Here is a 21367-nt window from a genome sequence, read left to right on the forward strand (position 1 = left end):
ATTCGCATTAGTGTTAATGGGCAATACAAGCTACCAATGTTGAAATCCTTCTTGATGACATGTCCATGCCGCCTAGCATTTGAACTGTAATGTTCTGAATCTTATTTATCTGAATTAGAGCCAGTTCCTGCAAATAGTTACTTCTGCAAGGAGTTGCGTTCACTTGCATAAAGGCAGAGGTATTATACACAGAGCCCTGCTTGGGTTCAAAATTTATATCTGCATCTGATCTGCAATCTGCAGATATGGTCTACGGATATAGCTATCCACAGAGCAGGGCTTGAACTATACAAGCAGGAGAGTGCAGATTCATGCCCTTAGACTACAGCTCTGAGACAGAATTCACCCTTCATCTTCCTCCACATTATAAGGCATCATGTATATTTTAGAAACAAATAAGAACTCCACCTTGCATTAATGGTAAGCAGCAGGATACGGACCCTGGACTTCAGGAAAGCAGACTTCGACTCCCTCAGATGGGATGGGTAGGATCCTCTGGGGGACTAACATGAAGGGGAAAGGAGTCCAGGAGAGCTGGCTGTATTTCAGGGAATCCCTGTTGAGGTTACAGGGACAAACCATCCTGATGTGTCGAAAGAATAGTAAATATGGCAGGCGACCAGCTTGGCTTAACGGTGAAATTCTAGCGGATCTTAAACATAAAAAAGAAGCTTACAAGAAATGGAAGTTTGGACATATGACCAGGGAAGAGTATAAAGATATTGCTCGGGCATGTAGGAATGAAATCAGGAGGGCCAAATCGCACCTGGAGGTGCAGCTAGCGAGAGATGTTAAGAGTAACAAGAAGGGTTTCTTCAGGTATGTTGGCAACAAGAAGAAAGCCAAGGAAAGTGTGGGCCCCTTACTGAATGAGGGAGGCAACCTAGTGACAGAGGATGTGGAAAAAGCTAATGTACTCAATGCTTTTTTTGCCTCTGTTTTCACTAACAAGATCAGCTCCCAGACTGCTGCGCTGGGCATCACAAAATGGGGAAGAGATGGCCAGCCCTCTGTGGAGATAGAGGTGGTTAGGGACTATTTAGAAAAGCTGGACGTGCACAAGTCCATGGGGCCGGACGAGTTGCATCCCAGAGTCTAAAGGAATTGGCGGCTGTGATTGCAGAGCCATTGGCCATTATCTTTGAAAACTCGTGGCGAACGGGGGAAGTCCCGGATGACTGGAAAAAAGCTAATGTAGTGCCAATCTTTAAAAAAGGGAAGGAGGAGGATCCTGGGAACTACGGGCCAGTCAGCCTCACCTCAGTCCCCGGAAAAATCATGGAGCAGGTCCTCAAAGAATCAATCCTGAAGCACTTACATGAGAGGAAAGTGATCAGGAACAGTCAGCATGGATTCACCAAGGGAAGGTCATGCATGACTAATCTAATCGCCTTCTATAATGAGATTACTGGTTCTGTGGATGAAGGGAAAGCAGTGGATGTATTGTTTCTTGACTTTAGCAAAGCTTTTGACACGGTCTCCCACAGTATTCTTGTCAGCAAGTTAAAGAAGTACGGGCTGGATGAATGCACTATAAGGTGGGTAGAAAGTTGGCTAGATTGTCGGGCTCAACGGGTAGTGATCAATGGCTCCATGTCTAGTTGGCAGCCGGTGTCAAGTGGAGTGCCCAGGGGTCGGTCCTGGGGCCGGTTTTGTTCAATATCTTCATAAATGATCTGGAGGATGGTGTGGATTGCACTCTCAGCAAATTTGCGGATGATACTAAACTGGGAGGAGTGGTAGATACGCTGGAGGGCAGGGATAGGATACAGAGGGACCTAGACAAATTGGAGGATTGGGCCAAAAGAAATCTGATGAGGTTCAATAAGGATAAGTGCAGGGTCCTGCACTTAGGACGGAAGAACCCAATGCACAGCTACAGACTAGGGACCGAATGGCTAGGCAGCAGTTCTGCGGAAAAGGACCTAGGGGTGACAGTGGACGAGAAGCTGGATATGAGTCAGCAGTGTGCCCTTGTTGCCAAGAAGGCCAATGGCATTTTGGGATGTATATGTAGGGGCATAGCAAGCAGATCGAGGGACGTGATCGTCCCCCTCTATTCGACATTGGTGAGGCCTCATCTGGAGTACTGTGTCCAGTTTTGGGCCCCACACTACAAGAAGGATGTGGATAAATTGGAAAGAGTCCAGCGAAGGGCAACAAAAATGATTAGGGGTCTGGAACACATGACTTATGAGGAGAGGCTGAGGGAACTGGGATTGTTTAGTCTGCAGAAGAGAAGAATGAGGGGAGATTTGATAGCTGCTTTCAACTACCTGAGAGGTGGTTCCAGAGAGGATGGTTCTAGACTATTCTCAGTGGTAGAAGAGGACAGGACAAGGAGTAATGGTCTGAAGTTGCAGTGGGGGAGGTTTAGGTTGGATATTAGGAAAAACTTTTTCACTAGGAGGGTGGTGAAACACTGGAATGTGTTACCTGGGGAGGTGGTAGAATCTCCTTCCTTAGAAGTTTTTAAGGTCAGGCTTGACAAAGCCCTGGCTGGGATGATTTAATTGGAGATTGGTCCTGCTTTTGAGCAGGGGGTTGGACTAGATGACCTCCTAAGGTCCCTTCCAACCCTGATATTCTATGATTCTATGATTCTAATGGGAATATTCAACCATTGCAACACTGATTGGGAGAATGTTGTGTTCAAGTAAGGTGCAGAAAATAGCCTCCCCCTATTTCCTGTAATTGTTAATTCAAGAAGTATTTTTAGAGTAAAATTTTCAAAAGTGCCCAAGTCCCATTTTCAAATTGACAGTTTTACTTCTGAGTGCCTAGCAGCCAATGTTTTCAAAGATATTTAGGCATCAAAAAATGTGGCATGGGGCCTAAATGGAATTTCAAAAGGGCCTTAGCAGGTTAGGCACCTAACTCCCATAGATAAGGTGGTATAGCTACTGAAATTGCAAGAATGACAAATAATACTTTAGATAACGCAATTTTTAAGAAAAGAGTATATTCTGGAGAAAATGTGTGGGAGATAATTTTGTCAGGTTCCATTTGGAAACGCTGATGACTGCACATTTACTTTTGATAGTTGTGTTGTATCTTACAGTCTGTAAATCATTTTTGAAGATGATCTAATAATCTATGATTTTGCTCTAAAAGTTTTTTCTTCCTGAGCATAGACAATTTGGTTTAAAAGATTTTCTTTGATAAACCTTAATCTGATATCTTTTGTCTTTGTAATCAGATTGATTTTCTTTCATTCCTTTAGGGAAGCCATTAGAATGTTCTGGAAAATCCTTAAGTGGTTACCAGTGGGTTTCAGGCATCACTGCCCGCTTCCTTCAACTAGAAGGAAGGAGTATTCAAGATGCAGCTCAGGAGGCGTTTTCTTCCCTCCAAGGTGCTTTATTAATCTGAACCATTATTTATCACTAAACCAATTGTTTTCTTAAATACAGTGCAAAGTAAAGAGCTGATATATTTTTATGTTTTGATAACTTTATGATTATAAATTTACAATCTCAGGCTTTCATTAGGCTGACACCATGCTATTAAGACTGCTAACTTTAATATTGAATACATTGTAATGTGCACAGATTTTGAAGACCCTAAAAAGCAAGGATAGGGGATAAAATCATTATATCAGAATTATTTCCAAAATATTCTTACCAGCTTTGTCGAAGACAACTCTACACTTTTATGTAATGGAATATATACAGTTTATATGTGTACCTTTCTAGATATAATGTATACATTGTCTGTCTGTGCATGTATGTTCTAGATGCCAACTCTTGGTAAAGTGCTTTTGTTACCACAATAATTTTAAATAAGTTTTCCAGAAAGCTGTTGCTCTTGTACATTTTGGCATCTAGGATTAGGTCAGTAGCAGTAAATCTCATTTATGTACTTAATGCAAAGGAAAAATTGCTGTTTTGGGAATCATGGAAGCCAGATTCCTTTCTGTCACACTCTTACAAGATATTGACATATAAAACAAAATGTTCCCATTTTATTTTGCAGTCTTTTTGCATTTTAAACTTTAAATAAAGAATGTTTATGCAGGCTTCTTTTTCATTCATAAAAATGAAAATCATTCTTAGTGACTGTTTGGGTAGGCTTGTATTCTTTTCACGAATTCTTGTGATATATTAGCCCATAAAATCTTTACATTTGGCTTGTGCAGCTGAGTTCATGAATGAATACAGAATGATAAAGAAGCTTTAGCATTTTTAGAAAGCAAAGAAGTCAAGCTTTCTAGATGGCCTTTAAGCTAGTTTTTAACAGCCTGGAAATCAGCAAAGAGGGTGTAATCAAACTTGTAGTTAAAGGCACTAGTGTTTAGCGTAAATCTTTTGGGCATAATCTGCAAATTGAAGCAAAGGGGCTCTATAACGTTTTCTTTGGTTCTCATTTTATTTCTTTGGATATCTGCCAATCCAAACATTATATATTTTGCCTTGCCATCCATCAGAAGTTTTTTTTAAAAAACCTACTTATTGTGTCACTGGCTAGTTGAGTAGCCTCTTGCTTTCAGCATATTACTTGTATTTACTGTATTTGCTGTATTGTTTTCCATTTCTGGCAAAATAATAGCTTTTTGATCCTTGGTAGTAAATGTCAACGCTCACATTTCCTGTGGGGTTTTTGCCTTTTCGTGTGGAGGGTGGGGAAAGCTGAATGAATTATGATCCTGTCATCTGAAGAAACCACAATATGTTTCTTTGCCAAATTTTTCTGAGTGCTAAACTGATCATGTGCAGGTATGCATGAGCCTTTTCCTGAACTCTTACTAGCAATGTACTTAGGACTTCAGCCTGTTCTCTATCATGATGGGAGAATGGAGCATAAACAAGTCCTTTTAACTTACTCCTTGCAAGGTTAATTGGTTTAATCACCTCTAAAGAAGATGAGTTTTGCCAGAAGGATTTAGAAATGGAAATTTGCTACTGGAATTCATGAAACATATGATAGTCCTAGCCCATAATATCAAAACCCGAAGAGAGAATCTAGTGCTGTACTTTGTCCATTTATTTACTTTTTCAAGATATATATTTTTATTCAAACTTTTCTTACATTAAAGTTTTTGGAAGGAGACAAAAATTACAATAGTAAATGTTATCTATAGAGGGCCAGTTCCTCAGCTATTGTAAATTGGCATTGTCCAACACAATGAGCTGGCCCAGGGTTGGATGTATTACACAGTACAGACTGTATTGATATTCTTTCTTGTACATTTTCAGGGTAAGGATCCTACTCAGGTCATCCATTAATAAATAAATGTATGCAGTGTAGTTGTAGGTATGTCGGTCCCAGGATATTAGAGAGACAACGTGGGTGAGGCAATATCTTTTATTGGACCAACTTCAGTTGGTGAGAGAGACAAGCTTTTGAGCCACACAGAGGTCTTCTTCAGAATCTCAAAAGTTTGTCTCTTTCACCAATAAAAATTGGTCCAGTAAAAGATGTTGTTACCCACCTTGTCTCTCTAAATAAATAAATAGCATTCTGGTACTTGTACTTCTAGTACTTGAAACTATCATAGAATCATAGAATATCAGGGTTGGAAGGGACCTCAGGAGGTCATCTAGTCCAACCCCCTGCTCAAAAGCAGGACCCATCCCCAATTAAATCATCCCAGCCAGGGCTTTGTCAAGCCTGACCTTAAAAACTTCTAAGGAAGGAGATTCTACCACCTCCCCAGGTAACACATTCCAGTGTTTCACCACCCTCCTAGTGAAAAAGTTTTTCCTAATATCCAACCTAAACCTCCCCCACTGCAACTTGAGACCATTACTCCTTGTCCTGTCCTCTTCCACCACTGAGAATAGTCTAGAACCATCCTCTCTGGAACCACCTCTCAGGTAGTTGAAAGCAGCTATCAAATCCCCCCTCATTCTTCTCTTCCAGAGACTAAACAATCCCAGTTCCCTCAGCCTCTCCTCATATGTCACGTGTTCCAGTCCCCTAATCATTTTTGTTGCCCTTCGCTGGACTCTTTCCAATTTATCTACATCCTTCTTGTAGTGTGGAGCCCAAAACTGGACACAGTACTCCGGATGAGGCCTCACCAATGTCGAATAGAGGGGGACGATCACGTCCCTCGATCTGCTCGCTATGCCCCTACTTATACAGCCCAAAATGCCATTGGCCGCCTTGGCAACAAGGGCACACTGCTGACTCATTCCTATCCTAAATATCCTAAAGAACAAAATTGTCAGACACATAGATGAACATAATTTGTTGGGAAATAGTCAACATGGTTTTAGTAAAGGGAAATTATGCCTCACCAATCTACTAGAATTCTTTGAGGGGGTCAACAAGCATGTGGACAAAGGATATCCAGTGGATATAGTGTATTTACATTTTCAGAAAGCCTTTGACAAGGTCCGTCACCAAAGGCTCTTAAGCAAAATAAGCCGTCATAGGATAAGAGGGAAGATTCTCTCATGGACTGGTAACTAGTTAAAAGATAGGAAACAAAGGGTAGGAATAAATGGTCAGTTTTCAGAATGGAGAGAGGTAAATAGTGGTGTCCTCCAGGGATCTGTACTGGGCCCAGTCCTATTTAACATATTCATAAACAATCTGGAAAAAGGGGTAAACAGTGAGGTGGCAAAATTTGCAGATGATACAAAACTACTCAAGATAGGTAAGTCCCAGGCAGACTGTGAAGAGCTACAAAAGGATCTCACAAAACTGGGTGACTGGACAACAAAATGGCAGATGAAATTTAATGTTGATAAATGCAAAGTAATGCATATTGGAAAACGTAATCCTAACTATACATATACAATGATGGGGTCTAAATTAGCTGTTACCACTCAAGAGAGAGATTTTGAGTCATTGTGGATAGTTCTCTGAAATCATCCACTCAATGTGCAGCGGCAGTCAAAAAAGTGAACAGAATGTTGGGAATCATCAAGAAAGGGATAGATAAGATAGAAAATATCATATTGCTGCTATATAGATCCATGGTATGCCCACACCTTGAATACTGCGTGCAGATGTGGTCGCCCCATCTCAAAAAAGATATATTGAATTGGAAGAGGTTCAGAAAAGGGCAACAAAAATTATGAGGGCTATAGAATGGCTTTTGTATGAGGAGAGATTAATAAGACTGGGACTTCTCAGCTTGGAAAAGAGGCAACTAAGTGGGGATATGATGGAGGTCTATAAAACCATGAGTTGTATAGAGAAAGTAAATAAGGAAGTGTTATTTACTCCTCCCCATAATAGAAGAACAAGGGGCCACCAAATGAAATTAATAGGTAGCCGGTTTAAAACAAACACAAGAAAGTATTTTTTCACACAACGCACTGTGAACTTCTGGAACTGCTTGCCAGAGGGTGTTGTGAAGGCCCAGTATTATAATGGGGTTCAAAAGGGAGCTAGATAGATTTATGGAGGATAGGTCCATCAATGGCTATTAGTCAGGATGGGCAGGAATGGTGTCCCTAGCCTCTGTTTGCCAGAAGCTGGGATTGAGTGACAGGGCATGGATTACTTGATAATAACCTGTTCTGTTCATTCCCTTTGGGGCACCTGCCATTGGCCACTGTCAGAGGACAGGATACTGGGCTAGATGGACCTTTGGTCTGACCTAGTATGTCCGTTTTTATGTTCTTATGTACTTTCACTTCAAAGGTGGTTCTGTCCCAATGAGGCTGAGTCATACCTGACCAAATGCTACAGACTCTTAGATGGCAGTGAAAGGCCCCAAACTCAGTAGAAATACCATGTACTTATTTTGTGTATCATGGATATAAGCTCTGTGGAGGCTATCTCTATGAACAAATGGATGGAGGATTTGTAGGTGGGCTAAGAAAATGGTGTGTGGATGTGTAGGTAGAGAGTGGTAGTTAGGCACACTTGGTGAAGCTTCTTTCTACCAGACACAGTCCTTCATGTCACCAGCAGCGCCCTGCCTCTGTATTGGGAGAAAACTTCCATCTCCCCACTCCCCCCACCACACATGCATAATTCCTCTTGCAGGGCAGAGCAGGATTTCACCTTTTTATCTTTTTTTAAAGTGAATCGTTTCTGTAACGAAGTTAAGAATTATGAACATTAAGAAATAAATTCCCTTTCTTTGAACTTGGTCAAATACAGCTATACATCAATCAGATTAGTTTTTCAGTTTAGCCCAGTATTTCCTCCCCAAAAATATGTTTCAAATCACACACGTTAAACTGTAACTTGAGAAAAAAATAATGCTTGGCAAAAATGTTCCGCTGACTGGAGGTTTGAAAAGTGCACTTATTTCGTAGCTGACTAAAGAAGAGCTCTGTGTAAGCTCACAATTTTGTCTCTGAATATTTAAAAGAATGGAGACATTTTACATAAAAACTATTTGCTTTCACTTTAGCCTCACTCAGCACATTATCTTTATGCTCTCATCCTACTTGCTAATTAGAACGAAAATATCTATGTCCAGTCTATATCTTTAAAGGGCAATATAGCCAAAACTATCATGAAGGGAGGCTTGCGTAGCAGTTAACTCATGTCATATGGGATCCTATTACTCTATATGTTCTGTATTCTTTCACACTTTTCAGAGAAAGCTTTGTACTTAATTTAGCTTCTGTAGCTCTTGAGATTTAAATGCAGAATATGAGGACCACACAGTAATATAGTGTCCCACAAATTTTGATAAGGCGCTCAAGATGGAAATGTGTGTTCTAAATTGCATCCTGTTAACTCCCTTAACTTTATTCTTCTTCCTCTATACAATCAGCTCTGGCTGAGTCCATTTTCTCACCCATACCCCTTTATCCTGAACCTAGTTTATCTGTTCTCTGACACCAAATATGTGTGTCCTTCTTTAACCCCTCTGCATATCACCTCCAGCTCCTTTAGTCTCTCCAACAGTTTACACCCCTTTACTTATGCTGAATTTGCCATTGCTTGATCTCCAGCAAGTGTATGATAAATTGCTGGAAATTGTAGTATATTCTACTATCCATTATTTTTATTTTTTACAGTAGCACAGTGGAATGTAGACTGCTATATATATGTATTTATTAAGATACAATGTATTTTCTTAAGGCAAGTATAAGTTCAGGTTTGAAGAATTTTCAGTTATGTTTTATCTCCATATTATTAGATAAAATTAACACAAAAAAGCACTTAATAAAAAATAAGGCTATACCATCAAAGATTATTGTAAGGGGAAAAGTAATATATTAGTAAAGCACTCAGTCATGTTAAGTAAGTGTTAGGTTATTATCATTTGATTTTCTTGGACAAACATAAGATGCCTCTGCTATCTTTCTGTGCACATTTCAAATGTTCTATCTTTAACAGCTGTATTATTTTTTTTCTGGCAGCTAATATGAATTCAAAGGGATTGGAATTGAAAGATATTATTTTGGTCCATCTGTATATGAAGAACATGAAAGATTTTGCTGTTATAAATTCAGCTTATGTGACACAGTTTGATTTGTGTCCACCGGCAAGGTAGGATCAGACTATTGCTATGGTATATTTATGATACACTGTAATATACTGTATTACTACTACTGTATTTATGAAGCTTTTATACACATTTTTTTATGTCTCACATGTTCAGAAGTAGGCTTTTGTACACCTTTTTCTGGGGAGCATGCTGTTTTTTCGTCATACGCATTTTATTTCCTTCATGGAACAATTGCTACAATACATACTCATATCTACTGTGTAATTAAAAGCATGTATGTGGCAGGGAGATCCTATCAATGTTCCCAGTATGATGAGCCTGACTCCTTTTGCTGGCAGAGACCAAGCTTATCCCTTTCAGTATATGTCTAGTGTCTATCAGACTAGAGCTCCAAACTTCCTGCCAGGTCTGTTTGAATGAGCCAATCTAATAGTCTAGGCCTGTAAGATCACCCACAGTTCCAATTCTGTACTGCTCATGACTTCCAGGTTATGTAGCAGTTTTATGTTGGAAACTGGACTGATGTAGCAAATGCTTAGGTCTCTGAAAATCTTACTACAGTTTTTGAAAGTTGTGTGTCAAATCTAGCAAATTCTATTTACAGATAAAGTAAAAAAGAATTGTCTTTTTAATTTAAATTTTTTTTTGTTAGAAGAGTACATTATAGGGGGGAAGCAGTAGATGGGATATAGCTCAACTTTAGCAAGGCTTTTGATACTGTGTCACTTGACTTTCTTATAAACAAACTAGGGAAATATAGCCTAGACCAGCGGTTCCCAAACTTGTTCTGCCGCTTGTGCAGGGAAAGCCCCTGGCTGGTCGAGCCGGTTTGTTTACCTGCCGTGTCCGCAGGTTCGGCCGATTGCGGCTCCCAGTGGCCGCGGTTCGCTGCTCCAGGCCAATGGGAGCTGCTGGAAGTGGCGCAGGCCGAGGGTTGTATTAGCAGAAGTATTGTAAGGAACACACAAGAAGTAATTTTTCCACTCACTCTACTCTGCAGTAATAAGCCCTCAACTGGAGTATTGAGTTCAGGGCACCACACTTCAGGAAAGATGTAGACAAATTGGAGAAAGTTCAGAGGAGAGCTTTAAAAATGATTAAAGGTCTAGAAAACGTGATTCACAAGGAAGGATTGTAAAAAATTGGTTTGTTGAGTCTGGAGGAGAGAAGGCTGACGGGACATGTTAACAGTCTTCAAGTACATAAAAGATTGTTATGAAGAAGAGGGTGATGAATTGTTCTCCTTGACCACCTAGGACAGAACAAGAGTCAGTGGGCTTAAACTGCAGCAGGGGCGATTTAAGTTAGACACTAGGAAAAACTTCCTAACTTATAAGGGTAGTTAGCACTGAAACAAGTTACCTAGGGAGGTTGTGGAATCTCCGTCATTGGAGGTTTTTAAGAACTGGTTAGACGACCATCTGTCAGGGATGGTCTAGGTAATACTGAGTCCTGCCTCAGTGCTGGGGACTGGACTAGATGACCTATCAAGGTGTCTTCCTGTCCCACATTTCTATGATTCATTGATTTCCAGAATGAGATCTAGAAAGACTCTTGCACTTTACAGTGCTTAGCAACTGAAATACTGATAGGTTGACTAACTGCTTTTCATTTAGTTTACAGAACCCTATCAACAGTTTATGTGATATACTTAAAACTTGAAAACTCTAACTTCAGGTCTGTTAAGGTAAAATTCAGTTTTTGTTCAAGTTTATAAAACATCTAATATCTGCATAAATGGAGGAAGAGTTGAGATTATAATCATTCAGTTAATGAAAGTGCTATACATAATTATATATATATATCTACATATATCTATATAAATATGTAGATATATATGGCAATAAATTGCTATAACAAAGCCACTTAATTTCCAGATGTGATATGGTGGAGCAATACCTTTTTGACTCAAAATATTCTTTTCATAAATAATACCCTAGTCCATTTTCCAGGATTGAGTGAACAGAACCATGAAAGATCTATGTAAGAATATTTTCTACAAAATGCTTCCTTTTATTTCAGAGTTAAATGTGCCTACTGATGGGGATACCATCACTTCATTTAGGAAACTATTCCTATCCCTAAAATCTCTGATTGAGAAGAAGGTTTTTCTAATATTCAGCCTAAATTTTCGTTTTTAAAAATTACATACCATTTCTCCTGATTTTGCCTGCCTGAACAACCATAAACATTTCCACTTCTTTGTTAGCTTTTACACTTTTCTGGACTTTCCAGATTGTCAATATCTTTTTGAATTAACTTCCCAGAAGTGAGAGCAATATTCCAGGTGTAGTCATACCACAGGGGTACGGAGTGGAACTTTTCCTCAGTGCTCTTTTGTGTAACACCTGTGTGTATGCTGTTCCAAATTGTATTGATCTTTTTATTGTCTGCCATGTTGCATTGCTAACTCTTGTATACTGTTCTGGCCACTGTCACCACTGCATCTCTTTCATCATTGCTGCTTTCCAAATTTTTCCCTCCCATTGAACATCTGTGTTTGGGATTATAAATACCCAGAACAAGCATACTTGCATTTTCATCATACCTTTGGTATTGTCTGTGAATTTATTAGCTTAATGCATACCCTCTCTTTCAGATCATTAGTTGAAATATAAATATATAAAGTTAAAGGACTCTGCAAGTGACAAAATGATTTTTTTTAGTGCTACATAAAATATTTTATAGGAAGAAGTTCTTCACTTTTTCCCATTGTGCAACAGTGAGGGCTTTATTACTTATTCAAGTTAATAAGATATATTTTCCCTACTTAGTAATAGCTCTACTAGTAATTGGATCTGTGTTGGACTCATTGCTTTGAAGTCTTCCCTAAGATAAATATCCATGGATCCTTATTATTGTCATGCCCCATAATTTACAAAATCATCCTATATTTTATCCCAATATACAGTCAGTGGAGAAGAGGTCCAAAAATAATGGAATTAAGTTGCAAGCTTGCATTTGCTACTGAGTGAATAAGATTTATACAATATATAATAGGAATTATGCAACATAGCAGCACTATAGTAAAGATAAAATATAATCTGTTATTCAATCATTATAGCTTTATTACCAGTGTGAATACTACTGAGCTTGCCTTGCCCCATACCAATCATAACCACTTGATTTGATTTTTTTATTCGCTCTTTCATTTTTTGTCTATACCTGGTATATTTCAAGCAACCAGTGAGTGGATACTGTTATAAAAATTAAAAATAATATCACCATAGATATATGAATGTTAGCACAAAGAGGGAGAAAGAAGGGAAAAGGATAAAAAGTTATAACCCTAAAGAGAGGAATTGGCTTATGTGAAACCATTACCATTTAAAAGTAAATATGCCATCTTTTCCTTTTTAAAACTGTTTGTCAAAAATTTGTATCTTCTATTAGTGAAATTATATAAACAAACTAATGGAAAATGCATACACATAGGAGATAATAGCAGAGTTAGAGCATTGTCATGTGACAAATGCCAGTGCAAATACCGTGTCAAAATAAGTCTGTGGACAACATTCCTCTGACAAGATGCTATTCCACTGGCACTATTTATATTGCATCAAATGCAAATAAAGTTAATTCTGTTCAAATGTAATTATTGGTGCTCTCACTATAACCAAAGGGTGTAGATGTGCTAGAGTGACAGTTTTTCACTTGACCTTTCATAAAAAAATTATTTTCTGCCTTAGCCACAGTAAGTAAAAGAGTATATTTTAAAAGGTTTTCTGTATATTTATTGTATTGAATTTCTGAATGATTGGCATGAATTATTGCTAATTGTATAGAATGGTCGGGTGACCTGCTAAATGATTGGTCAGCACTGGTTTTATCTGGCATGATATGAGACAGCAGTAGAGTTATCCCAATGAAGATATGAGTTTGTAGTGTACTTGGTTTCAAAAGCAGTCAGAAACTGTAAAGCTTGGAAATAAAGGTTTTCTATCTACTCACCCTTTGTTGTCCTGTGTTTGGTGTTGTATGTTAATTTTTCCTCTTGGGGTATGGAGACATCAAAGAGGATTGATTTTACAGTCCTTTAGGAGAATATACAGTAGTATGGTATGTTTTTCTAGGCAACTCTGTCTTTGCTGGCCTGCCTGGAATACAGATTCATCGAAGACTTTCTCTCAATTTGTAAAAGTTTATTTATGGTCCTACACAAACAACACTGATCTGGGCCAGCACGATATGGGGCAAATAAATTGCATCCTGTGAAGGGGAGTGGCAGTTTACATTCCCATAAAGAAAAAGAGGGTATTTTTGAGGAATTGTCACTGAATCACTTCAGAATTGTAACCCAGTTCCCAGGACTTCTTCAGGGAAATCACCACTATACACTGCCCTGTACTCAGTGCTGAGCCTCGTGGTTCAATCAAGCCCCAAGAGTGAGAAGAAAATCCTTAATTTACTTAGGACCTGAATCTATTGAAAATAAATTGTGTTTGTAGTCCACAAGGGGGTGACAACTCTCATCAGGAATAAAAACAAAAATTACTTAAAGAATTACAGAGAGACAAGGTGGGTGAGGTAGTATTTTTATCGGACCTGCTTCTGTTGGTGAGAAGGACTAGCTTTCAAGCTTACGCAGAAAATGAGCTCTGTGCAAGCTCAAAATCTTGTCTCTTTCACCAACAGCAGTGGTGATATTACTGTGGATATTACTACACCCACCTTGTGTTTCTCATATCCTGGGACCAACACAGCTGCAACGGCACTGGAAACAAGAATGTAAAGAATTATAGGTGTATTTGGAATAATGTATCTTATAACAGATCCACAGTCCCCCACCCACCTTCTTTTCATGGTTAGAGAATTCTTTATATTACTTTATGTGTTACGTTTTCTGTTCCAATGGATGGTTAGATCCATTACATACTGTTACCCTTGCCTGGCTCAGATTTAGCCACCTCAGATGGGGCTGGTTAGCTGCTGTGAAATTTTAAATCTATGGACAACACACTGTGTATGACGTGACAATTTAGATCTAAACTACACATTGAGGTCCTGACCCAGGTAGCATAAGAACACTGAGCTCTCTGATAAACTCAGAATTATGCAGCCGTGTAAATTGATTATGAAATAATTTAATTACTTAGTGTGGCTCCTGAAATGAGATAGATGGGAATGGGCAGTACGAGAAGAGGCTAAAGCGCTGCCTTAAAGGGAGTGGGGAGAGGCTTCTAGGAGATGCAGGCAGCCATACAGGGTTACTAATCCACAAAGACATGAAGTTCTCTTTCTACATAGTCTAAGAGGAGAACATGGCAGGTTCTACTCCTTACTGTACAGCTCGTAAAGCTGCACAAGAGCAGATTTCCACTTCAGTGTATTTTAAGTACAGTCCCTCCTCCTGCTTCATCCTCTTCTGCTCTTCATGCTACTGCATGTCTTTTGCTCCCTCATTTGCATAGCTAGCCATACAATCCCCTATCACTTCATGTGGAGCTTATAAAAGAACAGGAAAAAAGGTTACAAGCTGGGAGGATGCAGGAAAATCGCTTTTTGTGATTATTTATGAAGCACAAGCAGACTTATACTGCATTTTGGTCAAAAGAAGAATTATGCACACATTTGCACGGCTGCATAATTGCATTATGCACAGAGACCTGGCTATGGGAATTCTCGCTAGTAACATGCTAGGAGCACGGACCCAAGGGTATAGATCTACAATAAATTTGCAAAATTGTCTTGAAAATTTAGCAGCCCAAGCAGAAAATCTACTCACCCATCCTTATCATGATGTTAATGGTGGGGTGGTGGGCAGAAAGAGGAAATATTTTCTTGCCTGTGGTGAAAAAAGTTATTTTTCCTGAGTAGAATTTTACAAGACTGTATTATAAGATACTTCCAGAGAACAAGCATTTACAAGTCATTTTCTGTTGAATTTCTGCTGAGAGTTAAATATCTCCCCTTTATGTGTATACTACAAACTTAATTCTTCTTCAATAGCTATAGGCTCTGAGATGCTGCTCTCTTACTAGCTCTTTTTAGTGGCTTGTTTTCAATAGGCTAAATCATGATAGATAGATTAGATAGATGGATGGATGAACAGGTTGGACAAACACCTGTCACGGGTGGTTTAGGTTTACTTGGTCCTGCCTTAGTGCAGGAAGCTGGACTTGATGATCTCTCAAGGTACCTTCCAGCCTTATATTTCTCTGAGTCTATAAGATAATCATATAATCTTTCATTATTTATGTTTTCAGAGTATGTGTAGAAGCCCCATTGCTTGATGGAGTACTCTTTTGTATGGATTGCCTTGCACATAAGTGTGACGTTACGATCGGTGATGTACACCGTTATCAAAAACAGATCATGCATGTACAGAGCATTTCTCACTGGGCACCTGCTAACATAGGACCTTATAGTCAGTCCATCAAGGTAAGCAATCTTTGTTACTGTATATGAATTATGTATCAGTTAACAAAGTTATCAGCTCTTTTCTTTTAATCTGCATAGAAGAAAAAAACCCAAAGTTTGCGCCTTTGTAATATGTTTTTAAAAAAAAACTACAGAAAAATGAAAAATATGAGTATATACATTTAAAGTTTTAAAACCTCTGTGTATTACACCTTTTCAGTCTTTTGCTGCTGTTTATCAAACTTTTCACTCTGTGATCATCAGGCAGGGCTAAGGACAATTATTTCTTTCAGAGTGTCACTCTGCACAAAAACAGTATATTGAGGTTATACACTATAGTTATAACAGTAAGTAATTATAGTGCATGTGTATTTCCATATGCTTTCTGAAATTTAGCTATTCATTGAAAACATTTCAGGGCCTTTTTAAATTTCTTTATGTTCAAAGACAACAAGTTCACACTTTTTCAACACTTAAACACTTGTAAGTGAATTTCCTTTTGAAGCTCTAGATATTAGTATTGCAGTACATAAAAGCAAATCAAGACTGATGAAGTATTTTTAAAACTTACATTTAATAAAAAGTGCGTGGAACATGATATGTTGCTTAACAAATATGAAAGAGTAACCAAGCATCCCCCTTCCCAACTCCTAATGCCTTCCTGAGTGTTAGGGAAAAGTCTTGTCTTTAACTTTGCAAAAGAGAATTTGTATGAACTCTTCTCTCCACCCCCCTGTCTGTACAACAGAAAGAAGATCTAGCCCAAACTATGTTATTACTAGTAGGAGGATCTGTGACTTACACAATATTTTATTTCATATATTGTAATTCTTCTGAGTTGTCTTCTGATTTGACTACATAGTTCACTGACCCCTCTCTTACCTCAAAGGAGATAGATGAACTCTGGCTGCTGGGCCGCACTATCCTACGAGGGAAAGAGGACTTAGAGGGATTCAGGCCTTCAGGCCACACTGCTTTAGGAGCGCACTATAGAGACTCCGGCTGCTAGGCCACGCTATCCCACCGGAGGAAGAGAGTTTCGGGAGACTCTGGCCATTGGGCCATGCTGCTTTAGGAGTGCACTATAGGGATTCCGGCCTCTAGGCCGCGCTATCCCACTGAGGGAAGAAGATTTAGAAGGACTCTGGCCATGGGGCCATAGAGCCCTGACTACCAGGGAGGTTGTAGAACTGGCGTAGAAGCCGGGAGGCGGGGTTAATCCCCCCCCACCCCACCCCGGAATCAAAGGGGTTCACAAAGTACAAAACCCGCCACAAGTCCCAGAAGAATCCATTGGTCCTTTTCAAAATCGACATGAGGCTGAATAGATAACACAACATGGACTCAGTGCCAGCAATATGGAGATAACATACAGCTACGCTTATCCTTTACTTCATCTGACCATACCACTATCACCAAGATGGCAGCATGCTGGAGTGAGATCAGTTCATGAATGAAGAACAGCTGGTTGGAGCTAAGTGCAAGCAAAACAGAGGTGATGCTGGTGGGCAAGGGTAAGCACTTGGCAGAATTTGCAGTCATGGTGAAGTCTCCTTTGGTTGATGGTACATCCCCACAGTTGGTCAATTCAGTCTGTAGCCTAGATCCCTCAGTAGTGCTAAGCTCTCACATAGTAGCATCCACAAGCAATACTTTCTGCCATTTCTGGTTGGCTAGGAGACTCCAGCTCATCCTAGTAGCGGTTATATATGTCTTCAATACTTCCCATCTGAACTACAGCAGTGCAGTATAAGTGGGCACAAAGACATCAGCCCTTAGACAGCACCAACTAATACTGAACACTCCTTAGCAATACTGACTGCCACAAGCATATCAAACCTATTCCCCGCCCTCTACACTGGTTTCCTGTAGAAATCAAGTGAGGTTCAGAGGCTTGGTTCTCATCTTCAACACCCCCATTTCAATGACCAGGGCCAGACCTATCCAAAGAATTGCCTTAAGCTCTGTGATGAAGATCATGGTTGACTGTTCCAGTCCTCTGGCACAATTGAACTTTCTACTACCAGGGTAAAGCTCTTCTGTGCAGGAGACAGAACTTTCTCAGGTTGTGGTCCCAAGCTCTGGAACAAACTAAGCCAGGAACCAAGGACAGCCACAAACCTCACCGCCTTCCACTTTTGAGTGCAAATCACCTTTTTTTTTTAACCTTGCCTTCTCGAACATAAACACATAACAGCATGTACACTTAAACACACACACATATATCTTCCAAAACAAAACACTCCACTGTCAACATATTCTCCTCCTAAGAAGAGGATGAGAGAAAGCACAAACCTCATGTGTCAGATATTAGTCACACGGTATTGTTGTACTTGTGTCGGTTCTAGAATATTAGAGAAGGTGAATGAGGTAATAACTTAAATTGGACCAACTTCTGTTGGTGAGAGAGACAAGCTTTCAACCTGCACAGAGGTGGTCTTCTGGTCTGGGAAAGGTACTAAGAGTGTCACAGCTAAATACAAGATTGAACTGGATTTATGGCTTATTATAACAATCTGTAGCCCACTAACCCTCCTTTTTGTTCTATGACTACTGGGGTGTTAATGGGCCACTTTACCTTGCATGGTCTCCTAGGATATGTGCTAATTACTTATGCTGGACTATGTGATCTTGTAGTTAGCTGTGACACTGATTACACCACACATTAAGGGGCGGGGGGGCCTATTGTCTGGCTTGCTGGATGAAGGTAGGTACCTCTTTAAGGAGAGGGAGACCGAGGAAGTGTAATTTTGTGAGAGAAAATGTCAACGTGGGCACACTGTGACCCATCCCACTAGGTGACCGGAACAGAAGGGAGGTTATATAAGTACATGCTGAGTAGGAGAAGCCCTCTTTTACCTGAACCAGGCGGAGCAGCACTCACCCTCCCACACATGGAAGTGGCAAAATACCAGGTTTGGTCAGGAACTGCTATGGGCACTGCAGTAGTCGTTCCTTTCTTGAGGGGTGGGCTGAGAAGGAATTTTTCCCTCACCACCAGATTGGCCTAGGCGAAGTGCAGGGGTTTTCACCTTCCTCACAACAGGTTTGTGGGGCTGGAGGGATTCGTTGAGGGTAAACGTGGAACAGGAGTTAGGCTGTGATGTTGCAATTCATTATGTTGATGTGGGGCAGATGTCCAGTGCAGGTACTCCATAATGAAGTGATACAGTCATCAGATAAATAGATTGGTAAAGGATTTAAAGGAGGTATTCCTTAAATGAGCAGAAACAGGGCAGGTTCGGGGCTACTTTGACTGGCACAGCGGGAAGCCAATTACCCCACCCTTTATGATCCATCTTAACCCTCATTCAAGGTGGGATGGTAAGCTCCCAGCAGCAGGTGTGCTGGGGATCATGATGGGAAAGGGGGAGGGCTGACAGAAGTCCACCAGATATGTATTGAAATGATACTATAGACGTTTATCTGCTGGGTACTCCCAAACAGTTAATAACCAAGTTGCAACCTAATTAAACCACATCCAGTGTCTTCTGTCCTTCTAGCATAGCTGTACAATCTAAGAACCTTTCCCAGAGCTGAAGAGGAGCTCTGTGTAGCTTGAAAGCTTGTCTATTACAGAAATTGGTTCAATAAAAGATATTACCTCATGCACCTTGTCTCTCTAAGATGTTAGTCATGTCACTTACCTCACTACTGGAAGATGGATAGCTACCCTAAAATAATAAGGGCAGTATAAGAAACTGTATATAATAGAATAGAGCTAGTGGTATTGTTTAATCCAGCTTCCCTGAAGAGGATGGATTGAATCATAGAATATTAGGGTTGGAAGAGACCTCAGGAGGTCATCTAGGCCAATCTCCTCCTCAAAGTGGAAACAACACCCACTAAATCATTCCAGTCAGGGCTTTGTCAAGTTGGGCATTAAAAACCTCTAAGGATGGAGATTTCACCACCTCCCTAGGTAACCCATTCCAGTGCTTCACCACCCTCCTAGTGAAATAGAGTTTCCTGATATCTGACCTAGACCTCCCCCGCTGCAACTTGAGACCATTGCTTCTTGTTCTGTCATCTGCCACCACTGAGAACAGCCTTGCTCCATCCTCTTTGGAACCCCCCTTCAGGTAGTTGAAGGTTGCTCTCAAATCCCCCCTCATTCTTCTCTTCTATAGACTAAATAACCCCAGTTCCTTAGCCTCTCCTCGTAAATCATGTGCCCCAGCCCCCTAATCATTTTCGTTGCCCTCTGCTGGACTCTCTCCAATTTGTCCACATCCCTTCTGTAGTGGGGGAACCAAAACTGGACGCAGTACTCCAGGTGTGGCCTCACCGGTGCCGAATAGAGGAGAATAATCATTTCCCTTGATCTGCTGGAAGTGCTCCTACTAATACAGTCCAATATGCCGTTTGCCTTCTTGGCAACAAGGGCACACTGCTGACTCATGTCCAGCTTCTCGTCCACTGTAATCTCCAGGTCCTTTTCTGCAGAACTGCTACTGGCTAAGTCGGCCAGTCGGTCCCCAGCCTGTAGCGGTGCATGGGATTCTTCCTTCTTAAGTGCAGGATTCTGCACTTGTCCTTGTTGAACCTCATCAGATTTCTTTTGGCCCAGTCCTCCAATTTGTCTAGGTCACTCTGGACACTATTCCTACCCTCTATCATATCTACCTCTCCCCCCTAACCTAGTGTCATCTGAAAACTTGCTGAGGGTGCAATTAATCCCATCATCCAGATAATTAATAAAGATGTGGAACAAAACCGACCTCTGGGGCACTCCGCTTGATACCAGCTGCCAACTAGTCATTGAGCCGTTGATCAGTACCTGTTGAGCCCGACAATCTAGCCGGCTTTCTATCCACCTTATAGTCCATTTATCCAATCCATACTTTTTTAACTTGCTGGCAAGAATACTGAGGGAGACCGTTTTAAAAGCTTTGCTAAAGTCAAGATATCTACCACTTTCCCTATATCCACAGTGCCAGTTTTCTCATCATATAAAGCAATCAGGTGAAGATAAGGCTTGAAGGCAAGATTGAAGATAAGGTGCTGATACTGCTTCCCCTTACTTGCCACACTGGCCAGAAGAGAAGATGAAAGAGAGAGCACATGCTCTGCCCTTTCAAAGGGTTGTGGATACTCACTTGTAAAATTCAGTCAGAATTCTTTTAGGGCTGTTCTTCTGGTGGTTGGCCTATTTATCTATCATGTCATATCCTTGAAAATACTGTTGTTCAGGCTATTTATCTGTGATGTAAGATCTTCAAAAATGTTTTTTTCCAGGATTAATTTTCTCCTTCTCTTCACTGATTGATATCCTTGACTTCTTTGCTTTCTCAATTTTGCAGTAATCTAACTATAAAAAAACCCAACAAGATTTCCTCTCACTTATTTCAATCAGAAAATTATCTTCTTTTTTCTAGTGTAACTTTATTTTATTTTACTGAAAATGTGTATCTGTTTACTAAAATAGCATATAAAATATATACCCTAAAATTTATTCTTGAAAACACCTTACTGAGACATACTTACTGACATACTTACTTGTCCTTGAAAGTATGTCAATTTTAAACTCAAATATGGGTCCCATATAATTTTGAATGTACTTTTGAACTTTTACAAAGTGAAAAGCTTCTAGTTGACTGTGTTTGAAAATCTATTTGAAGCTAGATGTGTGAACAT

General features: G+C 40.0%; 1 protein-coding gene across 5 annotated transcripts in view; it reads left to right on the forward strand.

Moving 5' to 3' along the window:
- The window catches only part of DPH6 (diphthamine biosynthesis 6), a 376150-nt gene that overhangs the window by 173857 nt on the left and 180926 nt on the right, over nucleotides 1-21367 (forward strand). For all 5 annotated transcript variants that reach the window (XM_073348883.1, XM_073348884.1, XM_073348880.1 and 2 more), the window contains exons 10-12: nucleotides 3224-3355; nucleotides 9282-9411; nucleotides 15577-15751. In XM_073348883.1, the coding sequence (XP_073204984.1) occupies nucleotides 3224-3355; nucleotides 9282-9411; nucleotides 15577-15751 (437 nt within the window). The remainder of the gene's footprint in view (nucleotides 1-3223; nucleotides 3356-9281; nucleotides 9412-15576; nucleotides 15752-21367) is intronic.

The sequence above is a fragment of the Lepidochelys kempii genome, chromosome 6, assembly GCF_965140265.1.
Source record: "Lepidochelys kempii isolate rLepKem1 chromosome 6, rLepKem1.hap2, whole genome shotgun sequence".
NCBI classification, from domain to species: domain Eukaryota; kingdom Metazoa; phylum Chordata; order Testudines; family Cheloniidae; genus Lepidochelys; species Lepidochelys kempii.